This window comes from Pieris napi, chromosome 18 (assembly GCF_905475465.1).
Source record: "Pieris napi chromosome 18, ilPieNapi1.2, whole genome shotgun sequence".
NCBI lineage: Eukaryota > Metazoa > Arthropoda > Insecta > Lepidoptera > Pieridae > Pieris > Pieris napi.
In genome coordinates this window covers 7312301-7335015 of record NC_062251.1, presented here as the reverse complement: position 1 = coordinate 7335015, position 22715 = coordinate 7312301, and the positions used below count along the sequence as shown (strand labels likewise).

The 22715-nt window shown below is 34.8% G+C and overlaps 1 protein-coding gene and 1 pseudogene across 5 annotated transcripts; one reads left to right on the top strand and one right to left on the bottom strand.

The window, feature by feature from the left end:
• The first annotated feature begins 1143 nt into the window (after positions 1–1143).
• On the top strand, positions 1144–18387 carry LOC125058194 (supervillin-like). Of its 5 annotated transcripts, none has more exons than XM_047662232.1 (15): positions 1144–1293; positions 2148–2268; positions 2469–2654; positions 3200–3327; positions 4348–4508; positions 4757–4832; positions 5931–6002; positions 6704–6887; positions 7633–7817; positions 8462–8566; positions 8800–8981; positions 9470–9584; positions 10285–10477; positions 12714–12886; positions 13881–14056. In XM_047662232.1, the coding sequence occupies exons 2-14, from the start codon at positions 2261–2263 to the stop codon at positions 12772–12774; spliced, it is 1656 nt and encodes a 551-aa protein (XP_047518188.1). In that variant the 5' UTR covers positions 1144–1293; positions 2148–2260; the 3' UTR covers positions 12775–12886; positions 13881–14056. The 5 variants fall into 5 exon arrangements, with proteins under 5 accessions (XP_047518188.1, XP_047518185.1, XP_047518189.1 ...); XM_047662229.1 differs by having other exon boundaries at positions 5928–6002; XM_047662231.1 differs by having other exon boundaries at positions 1149–1293; positions 2166–2268; positions 5928–6002.
• A 796-nt stretch (positions 18388–19183) lies between these two features.
• LOC125058191 overlaps positions 19184–22715 on the bottom strand; it is a 32675-nt pseudogene continuing 29143 nt past the window's right edge.

Sequence of the window (22715 nt, the reverse complement as noted above, 5' to 3'; positions counted from 1 at the left end):
ATTTAAAATATATACTTTACAGATTTAAACGTTTAGTATAAAATTGTGTTAATTAATTGCGTGCTCATCCAGCCGAGTGTTAATCGGAATGGCCATAGAACGAATAAGGATATCAATGACATTAAAATAGATTAGAGACAATTAGAGGAAGTAATAGATCATGTCAAACAAAATATTACTCCCGGGTAAGATATAGTTGATGAGGGAAAACGCATTGGACTGTCTTACATTCTTTAAGCACAGCAATTATAACAAATATTTCAACTGCAGGAAATAGATAACGGGAAATAATTTTCCTGTTTGTACGACGTATTCAGTTGTTTTATTGACAAATATGTAAGTTTTTTAAAGTAACAGTATAAGGCTAATTTGAAATCGATAAACATTATAATCTCATGTTATCACGTGACAGACCTGTTCGTTAATGATCTTTTAATCGTTTCATACAATTACAGTTGACTAGAAAAATAAATCTAGGTTACATATTATGATGTAAGTCTTTGTTCTAGGCTGCAAAACTTATTGCTCTATCGAGACTTGTTTAATGTTTTGTGATAATATACTTATTTATTTATTTGCTCAACGGTATTCCTACAGCTACTTACTAAACAATATTCAAACAATTACACTGTACACAAAAGCCAAAAACGGAATACACATTTAAACATACACAAAGCACAGTTTCACCTATACAAATACAAAAAATATACAAAGAATATATGTATATATAATAGATTCTCAGTTCTAAGATTCATTGTTCATTATAATATATATTTAATACAAAGGAAGAATTTTTAAATTATTTAAGTTTTTTAAATTATTGCAAGTCATATTGCAAGTCTGTATTTTTTTTTAAATCAATCACGCTCATTTTTAAGAAGCGATTGGTAGTGGGAGTAATATTTATTATTATCTTGCACATAACGACGCTTCAGGAAGCAGCGTGTAAAAACAATTTTTAATTCATCCCTATATGACATAAAAAAATAAAAAAAGTGTATCGTGTCACGTGTCACATGTCTATGAGTAGACTGAATATGTCTATTGTCTAATTACAATGCGTTTTATTGCATTTTTTACTATATTATATGATATACCCCAGATGTGAATAGTTAAGGATTCTTTTCTCTTTGTTCATGATTTAAATTTCTTATTTATTACAGGGATGGTTGTGTGTTTGGCAATGCCACACGGCAACACCGGCTCATCACCTTGCGTTTTCACCAGACGGAGTACTTTTCGCGACCTCCGGGATAAATGATAGACTCGTAAAGATATGGTATCAGAACAAAGGTATGTTAAAGGAGATTAATTTAATGTTTAAATTTTTGATATACAGTCAAAACCGTTTAAGACATCGTTAAGAACAACATACCGATTATATTAACCAAAATCAAAGGTCCCAGCTGAATTATATTGTGGTACTTAATAACAACGTCATCGGCTGTTACGACTGTCGGTTATTACGACCAAATATGAGTAGTCCCTTCGATGTCGTGATAACAGATTTTGACTGTATATTGAGATCAGAATGCAATAGCATGGCCTTACAAGTTTGACGTTTAATAATTAGTAAAAACCTTTTCACTGGATTTGAGAGTTTGACACATCTCTACCAATATTATAAAGAGATAAGATTTGATTTTGTTTATTTTTTTTCATTATTATGGCTCTAAAACTACAGGACTGATTTGAAAAAATCTTTACCAATTAGAAACCCACGTTATCTTTGATAAACTAGGATATAGAATATATTCCAAAAAGTTATGCTTCTGTATGAAATTACGATATTTAGATAATTCACCCAAGGTATGAAAAAGACCAAAGACAATTCCTTAATCGCGTACGCTGCGAAAACTTTTGACAATAGAGCGAATTTATGTACTAGAGTTTTATAGAAGACATCAATATCTACAAAAAGGGCCGCGGCACCATATGTCTAAAAAATATATTTTTGCATTTAAAAGTCTATTTAGGCTATAGAACATTCTGCTACGACCGAATTAATGCGGGTGGAACCGCAAAGCACAGCTAGTTCCTTTTAATATGGTATATCCCGTAAGCTATCCCCAAACTCTAGTATGTAGCTTTGTGTCACATATATCGGGTAATTAATATAAACGTAAGTTATATACCATAATTTTTAGTATTGGTTCAAACGCAAGGGGAACACTCGCCGCCGGAACTCAACTACACCTTCATCTACGTCGCACATCCGAGGGCTGTCACTCACCTCTCGTGGAGGAAGACTAGCAAATACATGCCTAAGTGAGTATTTAAAAACTCTTCTTATTCTAAAAATATTTAAAATTATAGTATGGTACGTTTAAGTAAATAAAATTTTATATCCTTCAAGTACAGAGTAGATTTTCGGCCAAATGATGCCGTTAAATAATGTTATAAGAGACGCAGTACGTACGTAATACATATCAAGAAACCAATTATTAATTCCATATTAATTGTTTCAGAGGCAGCGTGGGCAACGTACTAGTAACGTCATGCGTTGACAATATCTGTCGCGTGTGGGCGGAAACGCTATTGCCAGAAGACGAATGGGGCGGATGTGTGACCCCCCATTCTCGTTCCCCACCTCGGAGACAACGCGCCACACACCGGCATAAACATCGATTCATGCAACGTTTGAAGCATATGAAGTGAGTTTTTTTCTCGTGAAGACAAAATGATTAATTTCTACAGTGTTGTAAGCTTGATAGTCCGGCTCGAAGGACCACAATGTACCGTCTGTATATAAATACAATAAATAACAATTATACTTAACATATAGCCAAAGATGGAATACATTATATATACAAAACGGGTCAAAATTTACGAAAGGAAACAAACAATAAACATTATGAAATCCGTAATAACTTATTCGGCTGTGTTGTGTGATGGTGTGACAGTGTGTATGTGAGGTGTGCTGCTTCTGATGCAGGTGATTTAGCGCTATGGATATTCTTAATACTCCTTACGCATATTCCGCCATTGCTTAAACAAGTAAGGGCTTAAATAGAGGTTGTTGTATTTCCGGGCTGCGCGATACAAAACTGAGTTTTTTTGCATAGCTGAGGAAAGAGTGGTGTGGATGCAGCAATAATAATAATAATAGGAACGACCTTCAGTAATGAAGTTTACGAAATAGAAGAAGTCTCTATCGGTATAACAGTCAAAATCCTAAATTTCATTTCCTTCTTTGCAGAACGTGTTTTCACATCAGACGTACGGCCCAGTCTTCGAAGCAGCCGGGCGCTCCAATCCCCACGCTTCCTTCCACGTACAGCGCTCACGACTTCCACAACTCCTACCACGCTACGTCGTATACTGCTGGTTCGTAATTTTCTTCAAATTAATGGAAGTACTGACGATTATTTTTAATAAAGAATTACATACTACTTAATAGAACAGGATATTTAACTAATGGAACCGGTTTCAATTATAGTTCTGACGTGATTCTGTATTCTGTAGAAACCAAGCGATTGAACACACAAAGGATATATTTTTAATGCTCAAGAGATATTTATTGATATTTTTTTTTCAACAAAACAAAACACATTCACACACACACAAACAACAAAGGAAAACTTCAAACATTTTGTTGGTACTATTAAAGTTTTGACATTTAATTTATGCTTTTAGCTGTTGACTTTGAATTTTAGAAATAATTTATCATTCAATGCTTATTATTATATTTTATATTATATTATTATAGTATTTGTTTATCTAACACTTCGTTGAAAAAATCAGTACAAATTATAATTATTAAATTATAAGCACGGCAACGGGCGGGGCAGTAATAATAGCTTTTAAATAAAAAACATATGTAAAAAGTGTATTATAGTGAGTGTTCTGAAGAATTGTTTGGGTTGATCCCTCATTTCAACACCGTACGAGCCAAACCGTATCAATTTAAAGTTTCATCAGCAAAATCTTGATTGCTGGAAGTCTACCTCAGTCCGCTTCACAAGACACTTTCTTTTGAGAACTAGCGAACTGTGGAATCGAGATACGACCTTCAACTGGTCTCCCCCTTCAAAGGCCGGCAACGCGTCCACTAAAAATGTTCCTGTAGGCCCATTTGCCCTCCTAATCTATTTCTTTTTTTAAATTCAGTTCTGCCAAATAATGACTCTATCTTACGAATGGCCTGAGCATTAGCCAGCCAGTTTATTAAATGTTGTAACAAACGCTACGGCTCAACATCTTTCAGACCGCTAGTTAAACGGCTAGGCTGTTAATTGAACGGCTAATTAAGCTAGTTGGCTGCGACATATACATTGCAACAAGTTAGCTCCAAGTAAGGATAAGTTTTTTTGTAAAAACAAGCTAATTGTATGAAATTGTATTTAGGTCTCCACTTCCATCTAGCAGCGTCAATAAATGCGGAAACAGATATACCACTAGTGCCATCGCTTTCTGGCGGTGGAAGGTTCATCCTACACTGGCTTCATAATAAGGAAATGCACTTCACGAGTCAAGCTGAAGCGATCTTACACGATTTAACTAAAAAAGTTAGTAGCTATTATACTAATTTATTTTAAATATGTATTGAAGAATTGTACGATATTTCACAGACATAATATTGATTGGTAAGATCATTAAAAAATCGAATGGCCAAGTACCTGTTTATTGCATACAATTGTAGATTAATTACATTTAAAAAAAATAACTTAAAAATTCGGTTTTAACAGTGTGTTACAATAACCAAGCGGTCACTTATTTAACTTGTGAGTTTCATATATAAACTTGCAAATTACAGATATTAGACAAAGAAGAAACTGAAGAAGGTGGTTCCGCATCAGATCAAACACAGCCGGATGGAGAAAATCACGAAAGTATGGCCCAAATTTATTAACACACACACCATCAACATCGCATACAGATCCTATGAGTTTTTTCGTGTACACAAATTCAAATACACAAAGAAATAAATGAAAAAAATAAGAAATATACTTCTATAGTCGACGCATTTTAAACCGAGTCGTCGGGCAATAAATGTCACTGACAGTAGGGATGTGCACGCACTGCGATCCGTTATCGATACTTAGCTGCCTATGCACGCAGGGTCGATGCGTCATCGTGAACTTCATTAGCACTCTGCCTCCTAATTGGTCGTTACGAGTAAGGGTTGTTGTTTTTCTTATTAATATAAGATTTTATGTTGACACACATTACATTATTTACGCTTCGTTACGCAATACGCACTATGGAGAATTTATTTTCTAACGTGGTTTTGAATAAATCACGCGTGTTCCTGTTTTTAAAAGATTTGAAAACTGACCCGAAAAAAAGATTGCCTCAATTTCAATTATCCACGAGCACCTCTATAATTCTTACGCACACTTTTTTTTATTTGGACCACAAAATTAGAACAAACACATGATATTCATTGACATACATACAAAAATATAAAAAGCGGTGCCGTCCCTATAACATGTGGACACGACCAGCGAAATCAAGTTGATACAAAAAAGTGTTAATACAAACAACCATAAAATTAAAAATACAAACTAAAACAATAACAAGAATTAATCTATTTGAACCACGAAAATAAATTATCGGTACTGTCTCCTCATTCTACTCTTAGCTGAGGCCAGAGAACCATGAAAAATGTCAAAACTGCAAAACATCTTCGATTGTATAAACGGCTCCCGCACATCACTACACCTCTCCATAAAACCTGCAAGTGCGAGCGAGACAGACAGATAAATATGCCCGAAGCATCAGTTCATAATGCGTCGATTATAGTGTATTTCTTATAGGATCTATAAAGTAGATACGCAGTAGGGGAAGCTTTCAGTCTGCGTCAAAGTACGAAGACAAAATCTTAATTTTATCAAAACTGGTTAGCTGTTAGCGTAAAAGCGTAGTAATGGAATTTATGTAATAGAATTGTGCTTCGATTTGAATGCTTATTTCATGCTGCTAAGTAGGACATAGGCGACCCAGTCAACATTTGACTAAAGGACTGTCTGAAGACAACAGCAATAGTGATGAACAAGCAGGTAACTATGCTTCAACGCTTTAGTAATAGGCACGAATCATCTCACTAGGACCTTATACAAATTTGTATCAGGTGTCTAATTTTTTTATTTTAATACCAACAAAAATTATTATATAAAAATAAAAATTATTCGTATTTTAAAACTAGTGGAAAATTAACTGGTCAGAAATTTTTTTTTTCGTTATTCCTTTATGGTTAGTTTTTTTTAAATAATCACTGGTAAGGCACAAAAATAAAACAAGTACATACATTAAAAGGAATGTTTGTTGTCGAAATTATGAAATGGGTTCAAGGGGCTTCTTTTGGAGTAATCTTTATAATTACATAAGTACGTATAGGTAAGATATTGAGCAGTGTTTGCCTAGTGGCTTCAGCGTGCGACTCCCATCCCTGAGGTCGTATATTTGATCCCCGTCTGTGCACCATTGGACTTTCTTTCTATGCACGCATTTAACATTCTCTCAAACGGTGAAGGAAAACATCGTGAGGAAACCGGCTTGTCTTAGACCCAAAAAGTCGTCGGCGTGTGTCAGGTAACAGGTTGCCTATTAGACTGACAAATGATCATGAAATACATACAGAAATCTGAGGCCCAGACCTAAAAAGCTTGTAATTGGCGCTATTTTATTATTTATACCTAATATATTAACGTATAGTTTGCTTTTGATAACCTTTGGAAAATTAAACAATTTTTAATTACAGGAAATGGCAACAGTCACCCAAGCCTTTCTAATACGACGTCCATCAACTCGATAGCGACGGATGTGACGTGTACACATTTACCGGACTCCCTGGACGCCAAAATAGAAGCATTGTTACGAGATTGGCATCAAAGCCCCGATCTACTGTTCTCGATACACCCTGTGGATGGCAGTTTTCTTATATGGTGAGTTTTTTTATTCTTATTCCAAAATACCTTAATTTATGTATCATATCTTACTCTCTATACATATTCTTTCTTGGATGAAATGAAGACTTTATTACATGACATTATTTATTTTATTAATTTCATGCCCTTGCGTGATATGTTAAAAGTGTTACAGTGTTCTAATGAAATGAAACATACAGCTTAGAAATATCACAATTTTCTTATCTAGTAAAACTACACATTAAACGTTCTTACAAATATATATACTTGAGACAGTAATGATAATCCAGTGCCGCTTCATCCCTGTATGGGCCTTGGCCTCAGATTATATCCGTTTGATCATTTTTATTTCATAAACGAGTTGGTGATCAGCCGCCTGTCTCACACATGTCATTCGAGATATACCAGTTTCGTCACGATGTTTTCCTTCACCGTACGTGCGAATGTTAGGTGCGCACATAGGCAGAAAATGCATTTGCATACAGCCGGGGATCAAACCTATGATCTCAGGGATGAAAGTCGCCCGCTGAAACCACTAAGGAAACAGTGGTAGCACTGTTTTCCTAGTGGTTTCAGCAGTATAGACTTGGTACAGCCTGAAAGTTAAAATTTTATTATTAATATTTTAAAATAATACATTACTTTGTACTACTAAGATCATTTGCGTTTTTTGTTAAACAAGGAACACTTCAAGTTCAAACTTCAAAATTCGTAAATATGAAATTTAAAAATAATCGTGTAAAATTACAATTAACCCTTTCAGGGTATGTGAGTGGCTAGATGAGTTACAAGCGGGTGCAATACGGCAAGCCCAAGTGTCCTTCTCGGCACGAATACCTTCTGCGTTTCCTCTCGGAGACGCTACTACCATGTGTACGCCGGCCGCACTTTACCACGCGGCGGCCCAACCGCTCTACGTGCGACATAGGACAAAACCGGTTAATACTGGTAAGATTCCAGAATGTTCTTGGTTTTATCAAATATTCAGCAATTATTCTGCCTTCATAAGCTCATCATATAGTTTCGAATCTCGGGTATTTTTTATATATATCAAGAAGAAGATTAAATATCATAATTCTGAAATATTTAGAAATGTAAGTACTGTGGAATTTTTGTAACTCCAACCTCGTTAAGTCGATCGCCATTTCCATCCGCTGAACACCTAAATACGCGGTATCTCGAATGATTAAGACTTAGTAACTCGAACAAAATGTTATTTCTCTAAGCAGTATTGATAATAATTATTATTTATACTGTATAACTCGACTCCGTAATTCGTAGTTATTAAAATATAATGACGTTCTTAGTTGGAATTCCCGGATAAAATAGCAATAAAATCCAAAATGAATGTTCGGGTTCGGTGCTTCTAATCTATTGCTTTTGTCTTGTACAGGTGCAATTAATAAATACATTCATCAAACTTTTTAAGTAACCCAGCCGTTAACGTTATGTTTATAAAAAAATCTGCAATTACATAGTTTAAATCAAAAGATATCGGATTTTTTTTGTGTAAAGTTTACTTCATTAACATGTAATTCGTTTTAATATATAAAAAATATAAATGTATTTAATTCGATTTTAAATATATCTAGGCCAACAGCCAGAAACAGTTACCACGCCACTAGCGAGTGTTCAAGAAGAAAAAGAAGAACATGAATGGCCTCAAAATGATCAAAATGCGGAAAATCAAGAAAATGGCAAGTTATAACATAATGTTTTGTCCATGTCAAAAATAATTAATTGTGTTTTATATCTAATACCTAATAATGGCTTAGGTATAGAATTATAATATTTTTTAAATATAATTGAGATCGTAACTTTAATTAACGTAACGTTAAATATAAAATTGCATTATTTTCTTTGATTGTGATGATTTAAAATCCATCCTCCTATATAAATAAATTTATTAGTTATTTGATAACCATATTAGGAGCAAGAGAAGAGAATAACAACGATATGAAAAGGAAAACAAGTGTCGCAACCGAAGTTATAGAGAATCAAGACAGTGATGTTTTAGAGTCGGCTCCTGTGATATCTATGGTCACTAACCACACAAATGGGACACTCAATCTATGGCAGTTGACTTTCGACGATAAATCTAAATTTTCTCAAGTAAGGACTTCTAACTTCCATACTTTTAGGTCTAGGTATTTTTCAGGGATCGAGCTAGTCTATTGGTCCGGAGCAACGAAATTGTGTAAAGCCTAATCTCCCTGGTACGATAAACTATTTTTTTTTTAAAGACAATTCACACCAATTGACCTAGTCCCATGCTAAGCTGGTGAAGCTTGTGTTATGGGTACTAGGCAACGGATATACATACATATTATAGATAGATAGACATATAAATACATATTTAAATACCCAAGACCTAAGCACAACACCAAATGCTCATCACATCGATGTTCGTCTCAGCCGGGGATCGAACCCGGGACCCATGGATTCGCAGTCAGGGGTACTAACCACTAGACCAATGAGTCGTCAAACTATCACAGAAACATATGCCAAAACATACCTGCCCCTGTCTTTTCTCTTCTAGATCTTTTATTTTCTATTTTTATTTGAAAATTGCCTGCAAGATATAAATTAACCTATTTTAGGTACTGTCAATTGGTCACGCTTCAAGAGCATCAGGTCACAGGTTTAGAGTGAATGACATCACGTGCCATCCAGTATTACCTTTGTTGCTCACTACGAGTCACCACAACATATCTGGTAAGTCATAAAAATCAACTGAAGGTGGCGCTCACCCTGTATACTATTTCCTTTACATCATCCTCAGAAAAACTACACGTTAAACAACAGAGATTTTGTAGACGATAATTTGACATTGCTAAAGTGTTATAAAACTTTTGTAGCGTACCTTGAAAACTTTAGCCGTTACGAGTTGTGTTTAACGCAGCACCTGATATCAGGTATACCATCATCCCATTTTGGCCAAAACTCACCGATAGCCATATTGAGTATTCTGATAAGCAAGCTAGATCTGGATATCCATAGTTGCTCCCCTGCACTTTGAAATCGATTTTCCCTTTCCCTTAGTTTTTAGAAAAAAAATTTTGTTTGTGTGTTTAAGTGCGTGTCACATTAAATATTGTATTTTATTTTTCTTGTACAATGTATCAGAGTGCCGAGCGTTGGCAAGATTTTATAAATAAATATCGTGACAGTAAAAATCTCACTGTACACCTATCGAATTTGGCTCTATGGTATAATATACCAATATTATGATCCCTCAATTAACGTTATTAACACCAGTCTTTCCTTTCTTTCAAACTCTCTATTATTTTTCTAACTTCTCTTTTTTAATCGTACGAAGTGCCTTGATCTTGGCCGAGGAAATTTTTTACTTACCTCACCATCTGTGAAGATTGCGAAGTTGGAGGCGATGCTAAAATATTAATAAAATTCACAGATGAAGCGAGAGACGTAGCTCCGACGGACGATCAATTTGCAGCGGGTGGTCTTTGTTCAGAACTAATAATGTGGCGCGTGGAATGCGTGGGACCGTTGGGCAAGTCTGGTGGTGTGTCTGAATTGGCGCGTGTTAATTCACCACATTTGTCCGCATTTAGTAATGTTGCCTGGCTGCCTACGTTGCTCCCGAGGTGAGTTTTTAGAATATGGCTCACAAACAAGAACAAAGTTAATTTGAACGAATTGATTTGTCCTCGAGGTTCTTTTGAGGTTTTTGTTATAAATTTGTAAAAAAATATCATTTATATATGTGTTCTAATATAAACCAAAGACAATTGTAATTACAGTCAAAATCTATCATAAAAATTTTCCTTCTGCAATTGTCATGGTTGGCAGTAATTGCTCACATAAAAAATCAAATAATTTATACGCACGATCACAGGTTCGAGAATCGCGCTCTTTGTTATTATATTTATAAGGACATAATTATCAAACTCGTTAAACGCCTACACAGATTTTGATGTAATCTTTATTAGACACACAACATTTTATGTTAATTTAAAATGGCGTCATTGTTGATTGCTATAACAAAAAATAAATTAATAATAATAATTAATAACGAAACGTTAGTCTTCAAGCAATACACGAATTCCCTAATTTCTCATTTTTAATGTCGCAAAAGAGAAGCTGCATCATTCAACATATCATAGTATAATATGCCAAGCGCAAATGCACAACTTGGGCAAGGTCCCTTGTCTAGCCGCAATAGGATCAGGTGTTTACTTTGCTTTAAAGTGTCTCTTATAAAGTTATCTCAGGCTCTGACTGACTTCTCACGTCAAATTAACCCTTACATTAATACCTACCTTTTGTCAATATAAAGTGGGAGACGGTTTCTTTGCTAGGCACCAATTTATAAGGGTATGTTTAATATTGGTGGCGGTGATCGCTAGCTATTGATTTGGATTTTATTCGACATTATAGACTATAGATGTAAGAGGAACAGACGTTGTTACATAACTGCATGCCCTTCAAACCGATTCATTCGGCCGAGGCAGTTCTATAAACTTATTACATTATAATGTACCTGTGTCAGCTGTGCACTCTCTATTTCATAATGGCATTGGGACGGATCTTCAATACGTCCGTAGTAGTTTCTATCGAGAGCTTTATCTGCTCTTCTCGAAGTTCTAACACCACGTTACTAAAACGGTGTAAGAACATCGTCAAGTTACTAATTTATCCATTAATAATTTCTGAGTTATTATAACTCTCGCCTCACCTAACACCTCGTGATCTGCAGTCAAACCAAAAAACATACGACTTGGCCTTAGCCTTAACCACAAGTTACTACAAAGTCCTTAAACACAGATAATTGTAAATATCAAGGCGTATACTGGTTCTTTCGTCACCTTCAAACAATCCCTTCCTGTGTTTCATAACGTCTCCTGTTTTAAAATATCCTTCGCCAATCAAGAATTCGTTACCTTGTATTGATTTCAATATTAATTGTAGATAAGCGTTAATTAATAAGGACGAAAGTGAATTTAAGTTCCTGTATTTAGTTAAATGTTTCCGTGAATTATTTTTAATTTAAATTGGCAGTGGCTAATTTTACAGAGATTATATTAAAATTACGATACAACAATTAAATATTTCAATTGTAGCTAAGAAAATATAATGTAAGTAATGGATTCATCTAACGATTACTAGTGATTAAATTTTAATTTCGATTCAATGTTTTTTATTTTTTTTATTATTTTTATTGCAAAAATTAAAATTTGACCTGAAAATTACCTTGCTTCCTTCTCTATAAATAAATTTAATCTCTATAAATAATATAAATTTAATGCTCACATTTCAGAAGCTTTCTCAATCTAAACACACTTTGTTACCCATTTAAAGCTCGTAAGTCTGGATTAACGTAAAAGGCTGTTAGAGTACTTAACCCTTTGTCCAGCGTTTAAGGTTCTAACCGGTTTAAGGTCTTTGACTCTGAAATATTTGTCAGTAGATATTACATTTGTGAGTAATTCGAACCTTCACCCCAATGACTCAGTGACCGCATATTGGACCATGTATTAAATGCCCACTGTTTTGGTGTCGCTTTACAGGTCTTTGTGGTTGAATGCGATTTGATATGATTCAGTTTTTTATTGGAAACTAAGTAATGATAAGCGTATATAATATACTTTATTTAAAATTTATAAATATCTAATAATAGGAAATAAGGAAATAAATAAATAAATCTTAAACTTTTATGATCTTTAAGGCTAACAGATTTTCTTTGACTTTTTAGTCTTTAGACTATCACCTGTCATACTTTAGGAGTAGAATATGAAATATACGGTTGATTGTTGTAGCTTTTATTACGTGTCGATCGTCAATATTTTTTTAACAGTATTCTAATTGATTGTCTACCCACAGGAATGGAGGAAACGCGTGCCACAAAGCGATGCGACGATGTTTACAGTGGCAGGCCGGCTAGAACGAGACAAGGTGACGCCACCTGTCACACCTCCGCCCTTAAACACACCGCCCGCTACAACTCCTTCAACGCCTGTTGTTACCCCAGCAGTGCCACCACCTAACAGATTCAGGTAACTTTAAAACTTGTACCCGTATTCCAATTTGTGTCATAAGTCACAATTGCATCCTAGTGACAGCTGTTGTTACTAGATTTAAGTTTGACGTTCTACAATAAGAGGTTTTATATACTTATTTGAATGTGGATCATTCAGCGATTCTATTATTATTTTTTAGTCAGAGCTTTCTGCTTCTATAATTAAACTAAACAAAGTGTAATATTTATTTTTAATCTATGGTACATTTCGAAATATTTAATTCAAAAAGTTTGACATACAATGTCATCGTTACGATGTACACTTCATTAAGTCAATAGCGGTTTAAAATATGTTTTTGCGTTTTTAAAGCGTTACTATTAATATTTGTAGACGTAAGAAATTAAACTTTTAGAACTTACATATAAACTAGTATTCCGCTGCAGTAATATATAATTATTATAAGCCTAGTGTAAAATAATTTAAATGACAAGCGGAATGTCTGATTCAACACAACTGAGAAATAACACCTTAAAAGGCTCAATGTTATAACCACTATACTTGTTCTGTTGCACTATGTCACGTCTTAATTGGTATTTCCTTAAATTGACCTCGTGTAAATTCCCATATCGAGTAATGTGAGCTTTATCGGCTTATTTACGTAATTGATGTGTTATTGATGTTTATTGTAACGCCATTTTGATGGCCAGATGCTGACGAGCTGTCAACTGTCATAAACTAAGTATATATATTAACTGTGGTAATTGTGCTACGATAATATGTCAGTTTTTGACAGTTCGATTGCGTATTTTTGATAGAAGTTCGGATTAGTTCCATATATATTGACTGGGTCTTATGTTGTCCAAATTAAAACTATGGTTACCATATATGTATTGTTCTGTGTTGAGGCCAAATGCGATATTAAATTTAAAAACGCCTATTTAGTAATTCATTTTCATTCATTCATGAAACAGTTTGACGATTAGGCATAGTTACGGTTGATAAAATTAAAATTATATGAAAACTTTTTCAGATCTCGTAAAGCACCAACATCTCCCACCAATGGGTTTGCATCGGGACCTCTCCGATCTGCGTCTTGTGCGGTTATGAGTGCAGTGGTTGATGCTAAGTCAAAGGAGTCACCAAAGCCAGACCGTGAGTCCTTTAAAAGAAGTCATTCGGTCAGCGAAAATATCAGTCGGGATGAAAGTGAGTTTTTTATGTCTTAATTTTTTTTAAGTCAGTTAAATCTATTCTAAAACATATCTCAAATTACGCGCTGTCAAATATGTCAAACCTCATACAGAATAACTGGTGTACAGGTCTTGAGAATATATTATATACATTTAAGTTTTGATTGACGTTCTGGAATACGGGCATTAGTCATTAATTGTGATACAACTTAAAGAATATATTAGTTTTCACTAAGAAGTAATTTCCGTGTTTTAGAAGAAGAACTATCGCCCGGCGCAGAGAAACCAGGATGTCCCGTTCACGTACCACGTGCTGATGATGAGACCTTCCACGCATTCTTCGCGCCTCTTCAGCAGCAGGAGAAACAATTTGAACAGCTGGATATAGATCTCGATGCTATTGATAGTGCTTCAAGACAGCTGTAAGTTTTTTTTTTTTTTTTGGACAATTCACACCAATTGACCTAGTCCCATGCTAAGCTGGTGAAGCTTGTGTTATGGGTACTAGGCAACGGATATACATACATATTATAGATAGATAGACATATAAATACATATTTAAACACCCAAGACCTAAGCACAACACCAAATGCTCATCACATCGATGTTTGTCTCAGCTGGGAATCGAACCCGGGACCCATGGATTCGCAGTCAGGGGTACTAACCACTACACCAATGAGCCGTCAAGTGAATAAGATCTAAATATTTTTCAAAAATTGCAAGACTTTCTTTTAGTCCAAAAAAGATAAATAATATTCCAATCCTTAGAAACCTCTCAGTTCGTTAGTATAATATACTAATATACATATCAAAATACCTAGGTGTTGTCGTTGTTACTTGTGTGACTTTGCAAATAAATGATTGAACAATCCATGAGTATGAAAATAAAACTTGCATTTCGACTTTTATTTTACGTAATTTTTAATATGTTAATAGGTTGTCCAGCCAATACGCACGTCGCGCGAAACGTGAACGTCGTCACGTGGCGTCTCGTAACCCGCTGAAGGCTCTCGCGGCTCGAACCGACTTGAGACAGGAGTATCGCGCTCTCTCGCTCACCACTCGGGACGCGCTATTTAAAGAGAAAGGTAAACTTATATCAAATCTATAAAATACTGGGACCAGCTGCCCATTGCACTATCTTACAAGCAATTTGAGTTGAGTCTTTTAGGGCGTATTAATGGCAATGTATTGCTAGCCTTATTCAGTGTGATTGTTCATGGGCGGCTATATCTTAACATTAGATAAGCCTCTAGCCCGTTTGCCTTTTGTTCTTTAAAAAAAAAAACTTTCTCAAAGTTTCACATTGTTGATAATGATGGTGAAATTTTATATTGTAATTAGTTTTTGCTATTCATAACATACCCATATAAACGTGTGTAAAAAGGTCGGCAGCGCGGTTAACATCAGATGAGCCTTCTGCCCGTTTGCCTCCTGCCCGTCTGCCTCTTGCCCGTTTTCCTCTTGCCCGTTTTCCTTCTGCCCGTTTGCCTCCTGCCCGTTTTCCTCCTGCCCGTTTGCCTCCTGTAAAAAAAGTGTACCAGTCTACTTCGTAAGTAAAGGTTTCATTATGGTGATGTTGAAGTAAATGTATCTTCTATGTGCGCAATTAACCCTTGCTGAAAAGATAAAAGAAGAACTCTTTAGGAATCCGTCAGAAAAATCGACGTCTTGAGTCAGGCATAGGAGGCTGAAAACCTACTTGCCTATAAAAAAAAATCAATGAAGTAGAGGTTAGGTTAATTCTAACAAAGCATGGTAATTTCAGTGACAGGAAACTGTGGGCTGGCTGCCGAAGCTCTAGCGGCTCTTGCCAGTAAGGAAGACTTCTCAAATGTGGCGTTACGTAGTGCTTCGGCCACAAATGTTCCAAATCAAGGCATCAAAGCCTTGATGCTGTTACACGTTAAGGGCAGACGGCGAGTTCAGGTGAGGATGGAAATTAATTATTTAAATATACCTTGTTTAATAGATATTACTTGACGTTTCGCTAAATGTGCGCATTTAATTCCGGTCTATAGTGAAGGAAATCATCTTAATAGAGCCCAAATACCATGGCGTGTGTTTGACACAGAAAGCAGATAACTTACTTACTTGCCTAAAATATTACTTTTATTTATTTTATTTCTTGTTTGAAATTTTCACAAATTTCCGATTACTTACTTATTTTCAAATTAAAGTTTCGATATGATAAATTATTTGAATGGAAATTATTTGCGCGAAATTGTAATTATTAATCTCTACAAAATAAATTGATGTTAAATTAACTTGAATAAATAATTATAAAAATTCGAATACACACATGTCATTATGTTTAGCATACATATATATATATATATATATGTGTATATTGTACACGACCTCCGACGGAGTGAAGGCATTCTTCAAATTCTTCCATTTGTCTCCATTTTCAAATCCTCCCCGCTATACCTTTTTATTCTCCTCATATGGAATGATAATAATATTTTATTTTTATTTTTCAGACTCGTCTCGTGGAGCCCATCCATACAAACGTAAACCGCGGTGATTGCTTCCTTCTTGTGACGTCTGACCAGCTCTTCCTCTACATTGGTCTCTACGCTAATGTCATTGAGAAGTAAGTACGACCAGAACAAGTTTTAGCATAGTAATGTTTATAATTTATACCTCTAATCCAAAACAAAAGTTATGAACCCTTTTGGGATTCAAGCGTAAGATGCTTCTGCCATTGTTTTGGCCCCCATAAAATTTATCATTAATAAGTATCATTGTTTGTTTTCTGATTTTGTAATCATATGTATATGCATATGAATAAATCAATTCAAGTACGATAATCTCTATATGTATAAAATTCTCGTGTCACAATATTCGTTCCCATACTGATGCGAAACGGCTCGACCGATTCTTATGAAATTTTTTATGCATATTCAGTAAGTGAGAATCGGAAAACATCTATTTTTCATCCCCCTAAATGTTAAGGGTGGTCCCACCCCTAAATTTTTTTTTTATGATACAGCATACAAAAATACATACAACCCCTATTTTTTTGTTATTGTAGATAGTTATTTTTACTGAACTAAAAATTTTTTTCCTAGAAATAATATACATGGCAAAACAAACGTTTGGGTCAACTAGTCATCTATAATATTTGAAGTTAAATTTGCTGATGAACCTTCTTTATTTACAGAAACCGAAGTACAGATATTGCCAACCACATTCTTAACACAAAAGATCTCGGATGTAAAAGCGCCAACTCTTTCATAAAAATCGATGAACAAACCAAAGTATTCTCAAACAAACATTGGAGCCAATTTTGGTCCCTCCTCGGAGTCACCGAAGGCATCGAAGAGTACAAACCGGTGGAAGCAGGTGATCCAGATGAAGATGAGATTTTCGAATCCTGTATTGTCCAAACGAACATGTGCTACGAAGTCATGGATGATGAACTGGTGCCCATCAAGGAGTATTGGGGCCAAGTACCAAAGATTGCCATGTTGAATCAGTCGAAAGTCTTAGTATTCGATTTCGGCTCAGAAATGTACATTTGGTACGGGAAAAATGTACCTCTAGAAAGCCGACGCCAAGCGGCACAATTAGCTAAGGAATTGTTCGAAGACGGGTACAACTACGAGGAATGCCACGTTAACCCCTTAAACGCTGCCGAGTCACAAGGAGAAAGAAAAGAAATTAACACTTTATCAAAATCCTCTAAAACTCGACCCGAGTGGGCGATAATGTCCAAAGTCACGCAACACATGGAAACTATTCTTTTCAAAGAAAAATTCCTCGACTGGCCCGACTTCAGCAGAGTTATCAAAATCAAGCCTCAAGAGAACAAATCCAATGGCGTCGAGATCACCCCGTGTGACGCCGAGGAAATGTGGTCCAACGAGTACCAAGATCCAGATCTCATTCTAGAAGGATCTCACATCGGTCGCGGAACACATTACTACGACAAAGAGTCGATGCGGCATTACGAAATTAAAACGCAGGCCGTTTGCAAGTGGCTCATACAGGAGTACGACTGCCAAACCGTCGAAAATGAGGCCGACGTCGCTGAGTTTTACTCTGGCGACTCTTACATCATCAAATGGGACTATCAGATCACGGTTTCCGGCCGAGAATTGACATATAGTGCTTTTTATTATAGTGATGTGAGAGGGCTCCTTGTGATTCGATAGAGATTGTTTGTTGGGCGAGAACGATTATGAAATTATATATATTCTATATATAATTTATGGATTTCATTCAATTTATGAAAATAAGAACAATGTAATTGGTAATATTACTCATTGCTCTAAATGTACTATCAAATATATTATACACAGTGTTAAAGGTCATAAATAAAATGCTTTGAAAATTTCCAAACCGTTGTTTTAATTCTACCCTAGCCCCTATTTATATCCCCTATTTATAGCCTTGCAAGTTTTCAACAAATATTACTTAAGAGTTGCTTGCAAATAAAGTTACTTATATAAATTCTAGATTTTTCTGATACAATGACACACTCGATCTTTTCTGACTCTAGCTACAAGTCACAACTTGGTACAATTTTTTATTTGGAAAAGATGGACTCTAATAAAAATCGTTTTTATGTAGGTTGGATTTTTGAATTGAAGTTATAGAATAATAAATGGTAGGGGAAACAAACAGTGCAGTTATTGGCCCCTTTACAGTTAGTAGCAACAAGCAAAAACTATCAACAACCTATACAAATAGTAGATTTAAAAGCTATATGATGGTAACACATGTAAATACATAATTATGAAGGAATAAAGAACTTAGTAATAATATCAAATAATTATAAAGCACAGCAAGGTTTCTAAAAACGACTTGGGAGTTGCTAAATATGTCCATTCCAATCAATTTCCATCACAGTTTTGTAGTATTGTAAATAAAAATAAATAATAATTGGAGGGCAAACGAGCCTACGCCCAAAAAAGGCAGTCTTAGCAAAATACATGGACATCCATTTATATATATATATAGAGTAGTAGAAGAGCGTCCACTTTTAAGAGCTTTGCTTATTTCCACACAGGTTCTATTTAGTGATCGCGTATTGTACTACTGTCCTTCGATGGCTTGGAAGGGTCATTGATTCCATTGCGATTGTGGTCAATTTCCGTTTGCACACATTCGATATTCTCTACATAAAGAAAAATGCTTAAATCGTTAAATATCATTTATTACAGTATCACAAGAGTACCAATTACTTAAAACTAGTATAAAATAACTTACTGGAACAATAACTCAATACAGTTGAGATCCCTCCGTAAACAATAAATATGTCAGTAAGGTTGATAACTTATATTTAAAATAATAATAAAAAATATAATTTTCTATACATTTTGATCGTTGTAAACAAGTTATTCTCATGCGTGCGGCAAACAGTAAGACAACAACTCTTATATGCACTTGCATACGAATATTGAGCGTACAACAGATTAGACAATCGATTTGACAGGTATACACAAATAACGGTTCTTAGGGCAGTTTATTAAACATAAATGAATTTGGATATAGTATGGGGATTAGCTAAACGTGGTCACGTGACTTTTGACCTAACGCCCGTCGTAGAATACGACACGGACACGGACCCTTTATAAATACAATCTCATTGCACTCTTTTAAAGTCTTTTGTCTCTTTCTGTCGAATTGTGAAAAGAGAGGGTTAGTGAAGGTGCAATTGGACTGTTTTTTATATTCTGAAGCAGCTAAGTTATGAAAATTCATTCACGACGCAAATGGGTTTAAGTTTTTATCATAATCATCATTCTCAAATGGGTTGGTTGGATCGCTTTCATCTGCAAATGGATTTTTCGTTTCGTCATATTCCTCAAAAGGGTTGCCGTTGGATATTGCGCTAGAGATTGGGGAATCTCTATCTTTTTGAACGTGTACCGGTTCTAAGCGGGTCAAATGTGCTTCGAGGCTCGAACTGTATTTCTGCTGTTCAAGGACGCGCATACGACCTTCCGGTACTGGAACGATTGATGTCCCTTTAGGTGCTATTTGCTATGCCGTGTTGGAGACGAAAACTGTAATATTAGATTTAATCATTAATTCCAATATTAATATTTTGTATACAGACATACCATTAATAAAGTAAAGACCAATACTTAAATAATATTTTGCATGAACGGATGTTTACTAATGGACACTTACTACCAGAAGGCTCGCAAGTGCATTGCCGGCCATTAGAAACCAGTACGCTCTTGAAGGATTAAGTTTGATTAATTCGGATTAATTCCGAAATACTTCAATGGATAGCTGGTTCCTCATAATGGTTACTTACTCGTTACTTTATAAACCTTTGTAGCTTAAAAAAGTGCGTGCGTACAAAGTACACGTCAGAAGTGTACACGTCAGAAGTTCTTTGGCAAACTAATTTTTAAGTCTTGTTCATATACAAATCTAAAACTTTAGATTTCCGAGACTTAGAGGGAGGGGAAAAAGGAAGATATTCATTCATATGTCATTAAAATATTGAAAGTGTCGAATATTAATACAAATTATAAATTAATTTTTTGAATTTATTTCTTAGATAATAAAAACACGTGGCATTTTAATTTACAATTCGTCATTTGAGATGTCAATAAATTATTTTGCATGCAAATATAAAATACTAATATTTCATAAATTCTCTTTACGAAATTTTAATTTTAAAAATAGAATTTCTATAAGGTTATTCACCCTTCTCACTCTCTCTCAATTGGTCTCAATCGCTCACTCCCTTTTCTTCGAAAAAAACGCTGCACATCTTCGTGACTAATATTATTATTATTGCGTTTCATCCGTAAAAAATTTACCCTCATGCGCCTAAAGAAGTTTCACTTCAAAAAAAGTTTCATATGTCAGGCATAGACTGTTACTTGTTTATAAAAGATAAAGTAACTTACAAATTTAAACAATAGGTGAGGGGTACCTGGTTCGATTCCCGGTTCGAGGGCAAGATTTAATTATACATGTAAATTTGTTCTCGGCCTTTGGGAGGGGTTGTGCGGTACCGGGGCGAGTGCTTATAACCGTAAATGGAGGGCACGGTCGAATTTTAAGGCAAGCAGGGAGTATGCTACCTAAGAAAGGAGACTGTGAAGGTTTAGAACGTAGCAATACGTTCTAGGCCGAGGATGACAATTACAAGTGCGAATTATAAAAATCTTATACTTGACGCTGGCTAGTGTAAAAACTACAAACCGTGCCAGAGCCATAAAGGAAAAAAAAAATTTAGACAAAGACCTATATATGGTCAGTGGTCACCACTAAAATACTTTTAATAGCTTTCAACACTTGATACTCCATATAAAACCTTCCTAAACATTAAACCTATGATTAAAAACACTTACTCTCCTTGCTTTGCCCCTCCTGCAGGTCTCAGTCCTAGCCTCAGCGCCTGGTCCATATGAGAGTGGTCGCAGTCTCAGAGGACTGAACTGGACTGCGGCGGACTTGGCGTGGGGGCCTCAGTCACACAACCGTCACCTTATTGAATAGACCCTCGACCGAAGTATTCTGAGACTACTGCAAATCTGAAACCAGAAAAGCAAACTTCAGACTAAGTAAAAAACATTTTAGTTTAACAGGCATTAGGAAATTAAACATATATGAATATGTGTGGTTTGGTGTTGTAAAGTATTTTTTTTAAACTGATTTTAGCGACCGTAAACAATAACATCCAATTTAATTTAGAAACAACAGCCTATTTTTTTGCATAGGGTGGATAAATTCCCTATTATAATAAGTATAAACGAAAATTTTAGTTATACTGAAAATTGGACACCAGTAGACTTCGTAATATTTTAATAAAAAATAGATATTTAAATTTAAAATTAATTTTTATATTATTTTTTTTTAATTTACTTTGGGTCCGATAGGAATATAATAGTGAATAAAGGTATTTTTATTTATTTATTTATAGGATACGAGTATTTAACGTCGTTTTTGCGAGTTAGCTCTAGAGACATAAAATAATCGATAGTTTCCGGATACAGTATTAATCACTCGCAACGCCTTTGGCCTGGTTGCAAACAAATGCGTTCTGCCCCATGCTAACAAATCTTCGTTTCTGCCGTCTCAAATTGGCCGTTTTTAGAGGAGGCCTTCGCTTCGAAATGGGGGGTAACATAAATTACGAAAAATTAACTATTAAAACCTATGAACCTATGAAGGCTTATTATTTTTAATAACGAATTTCTAATTTTATTAAATTTTAATAAACTTCTAAAATAGCCATTACGTACAGTAACTACATTTTAGCTTTACAAAGAAAAAATACTGTTATTCGATTAAGACTTAAAACTGGATTCCTCGAAGACGCAAAACATTTTAATAACATTACATTTACCAAACCAGTTGAATCATGTAACTAATTCGCGGTTTTTTGTGTGTTTATAATGAGAATTGTTAAGTGGTTAATAAATTATTTATTAATGTGTTTAGCCCTGATAAGATTTAAAAGAGTATATATTTACATTAACTCTTACAAACATGAAATAGATAATATAATCGATAATAGGAAAAATATATTATCCATCAAGTCACTAACACATACTTTACATACTTTGAAATTTTAGATTTTTAAATAAACTATTTGGATATTTACATTTCAATAAACCACATATTTACCTGATTTATTAACGCAGCCTTTAACATTCGGGTTAAATAAAAACTTTAACGGTTGACGCAATACAAAAAAT

Excerpts from the sequence above, each read along its gene's own strand:
- LOC125058194 (XM_047662228.1), top strand. The coding sequence starts at position 12,750 with ATGTTTACAGTGGCAGGCCGGCTAGAACGAGACAAGGTGACGCCACCT. Across the intron at positions 14,057-14,296 it reads AAATATCAGTCGGGATGAAA|AAGAAGAACTATCGCCCGGC; the intron begins GTGAGTTTTTTA and ends TCCGTGTTTTAG. Across the intron at positions 16,637-17,206 it reads TACGCTAATGTCATTGAGAA|AAACCGAAGTACAGATATTG; the intron begins GTAAGTACGACC and ends CTTTATTTACAG.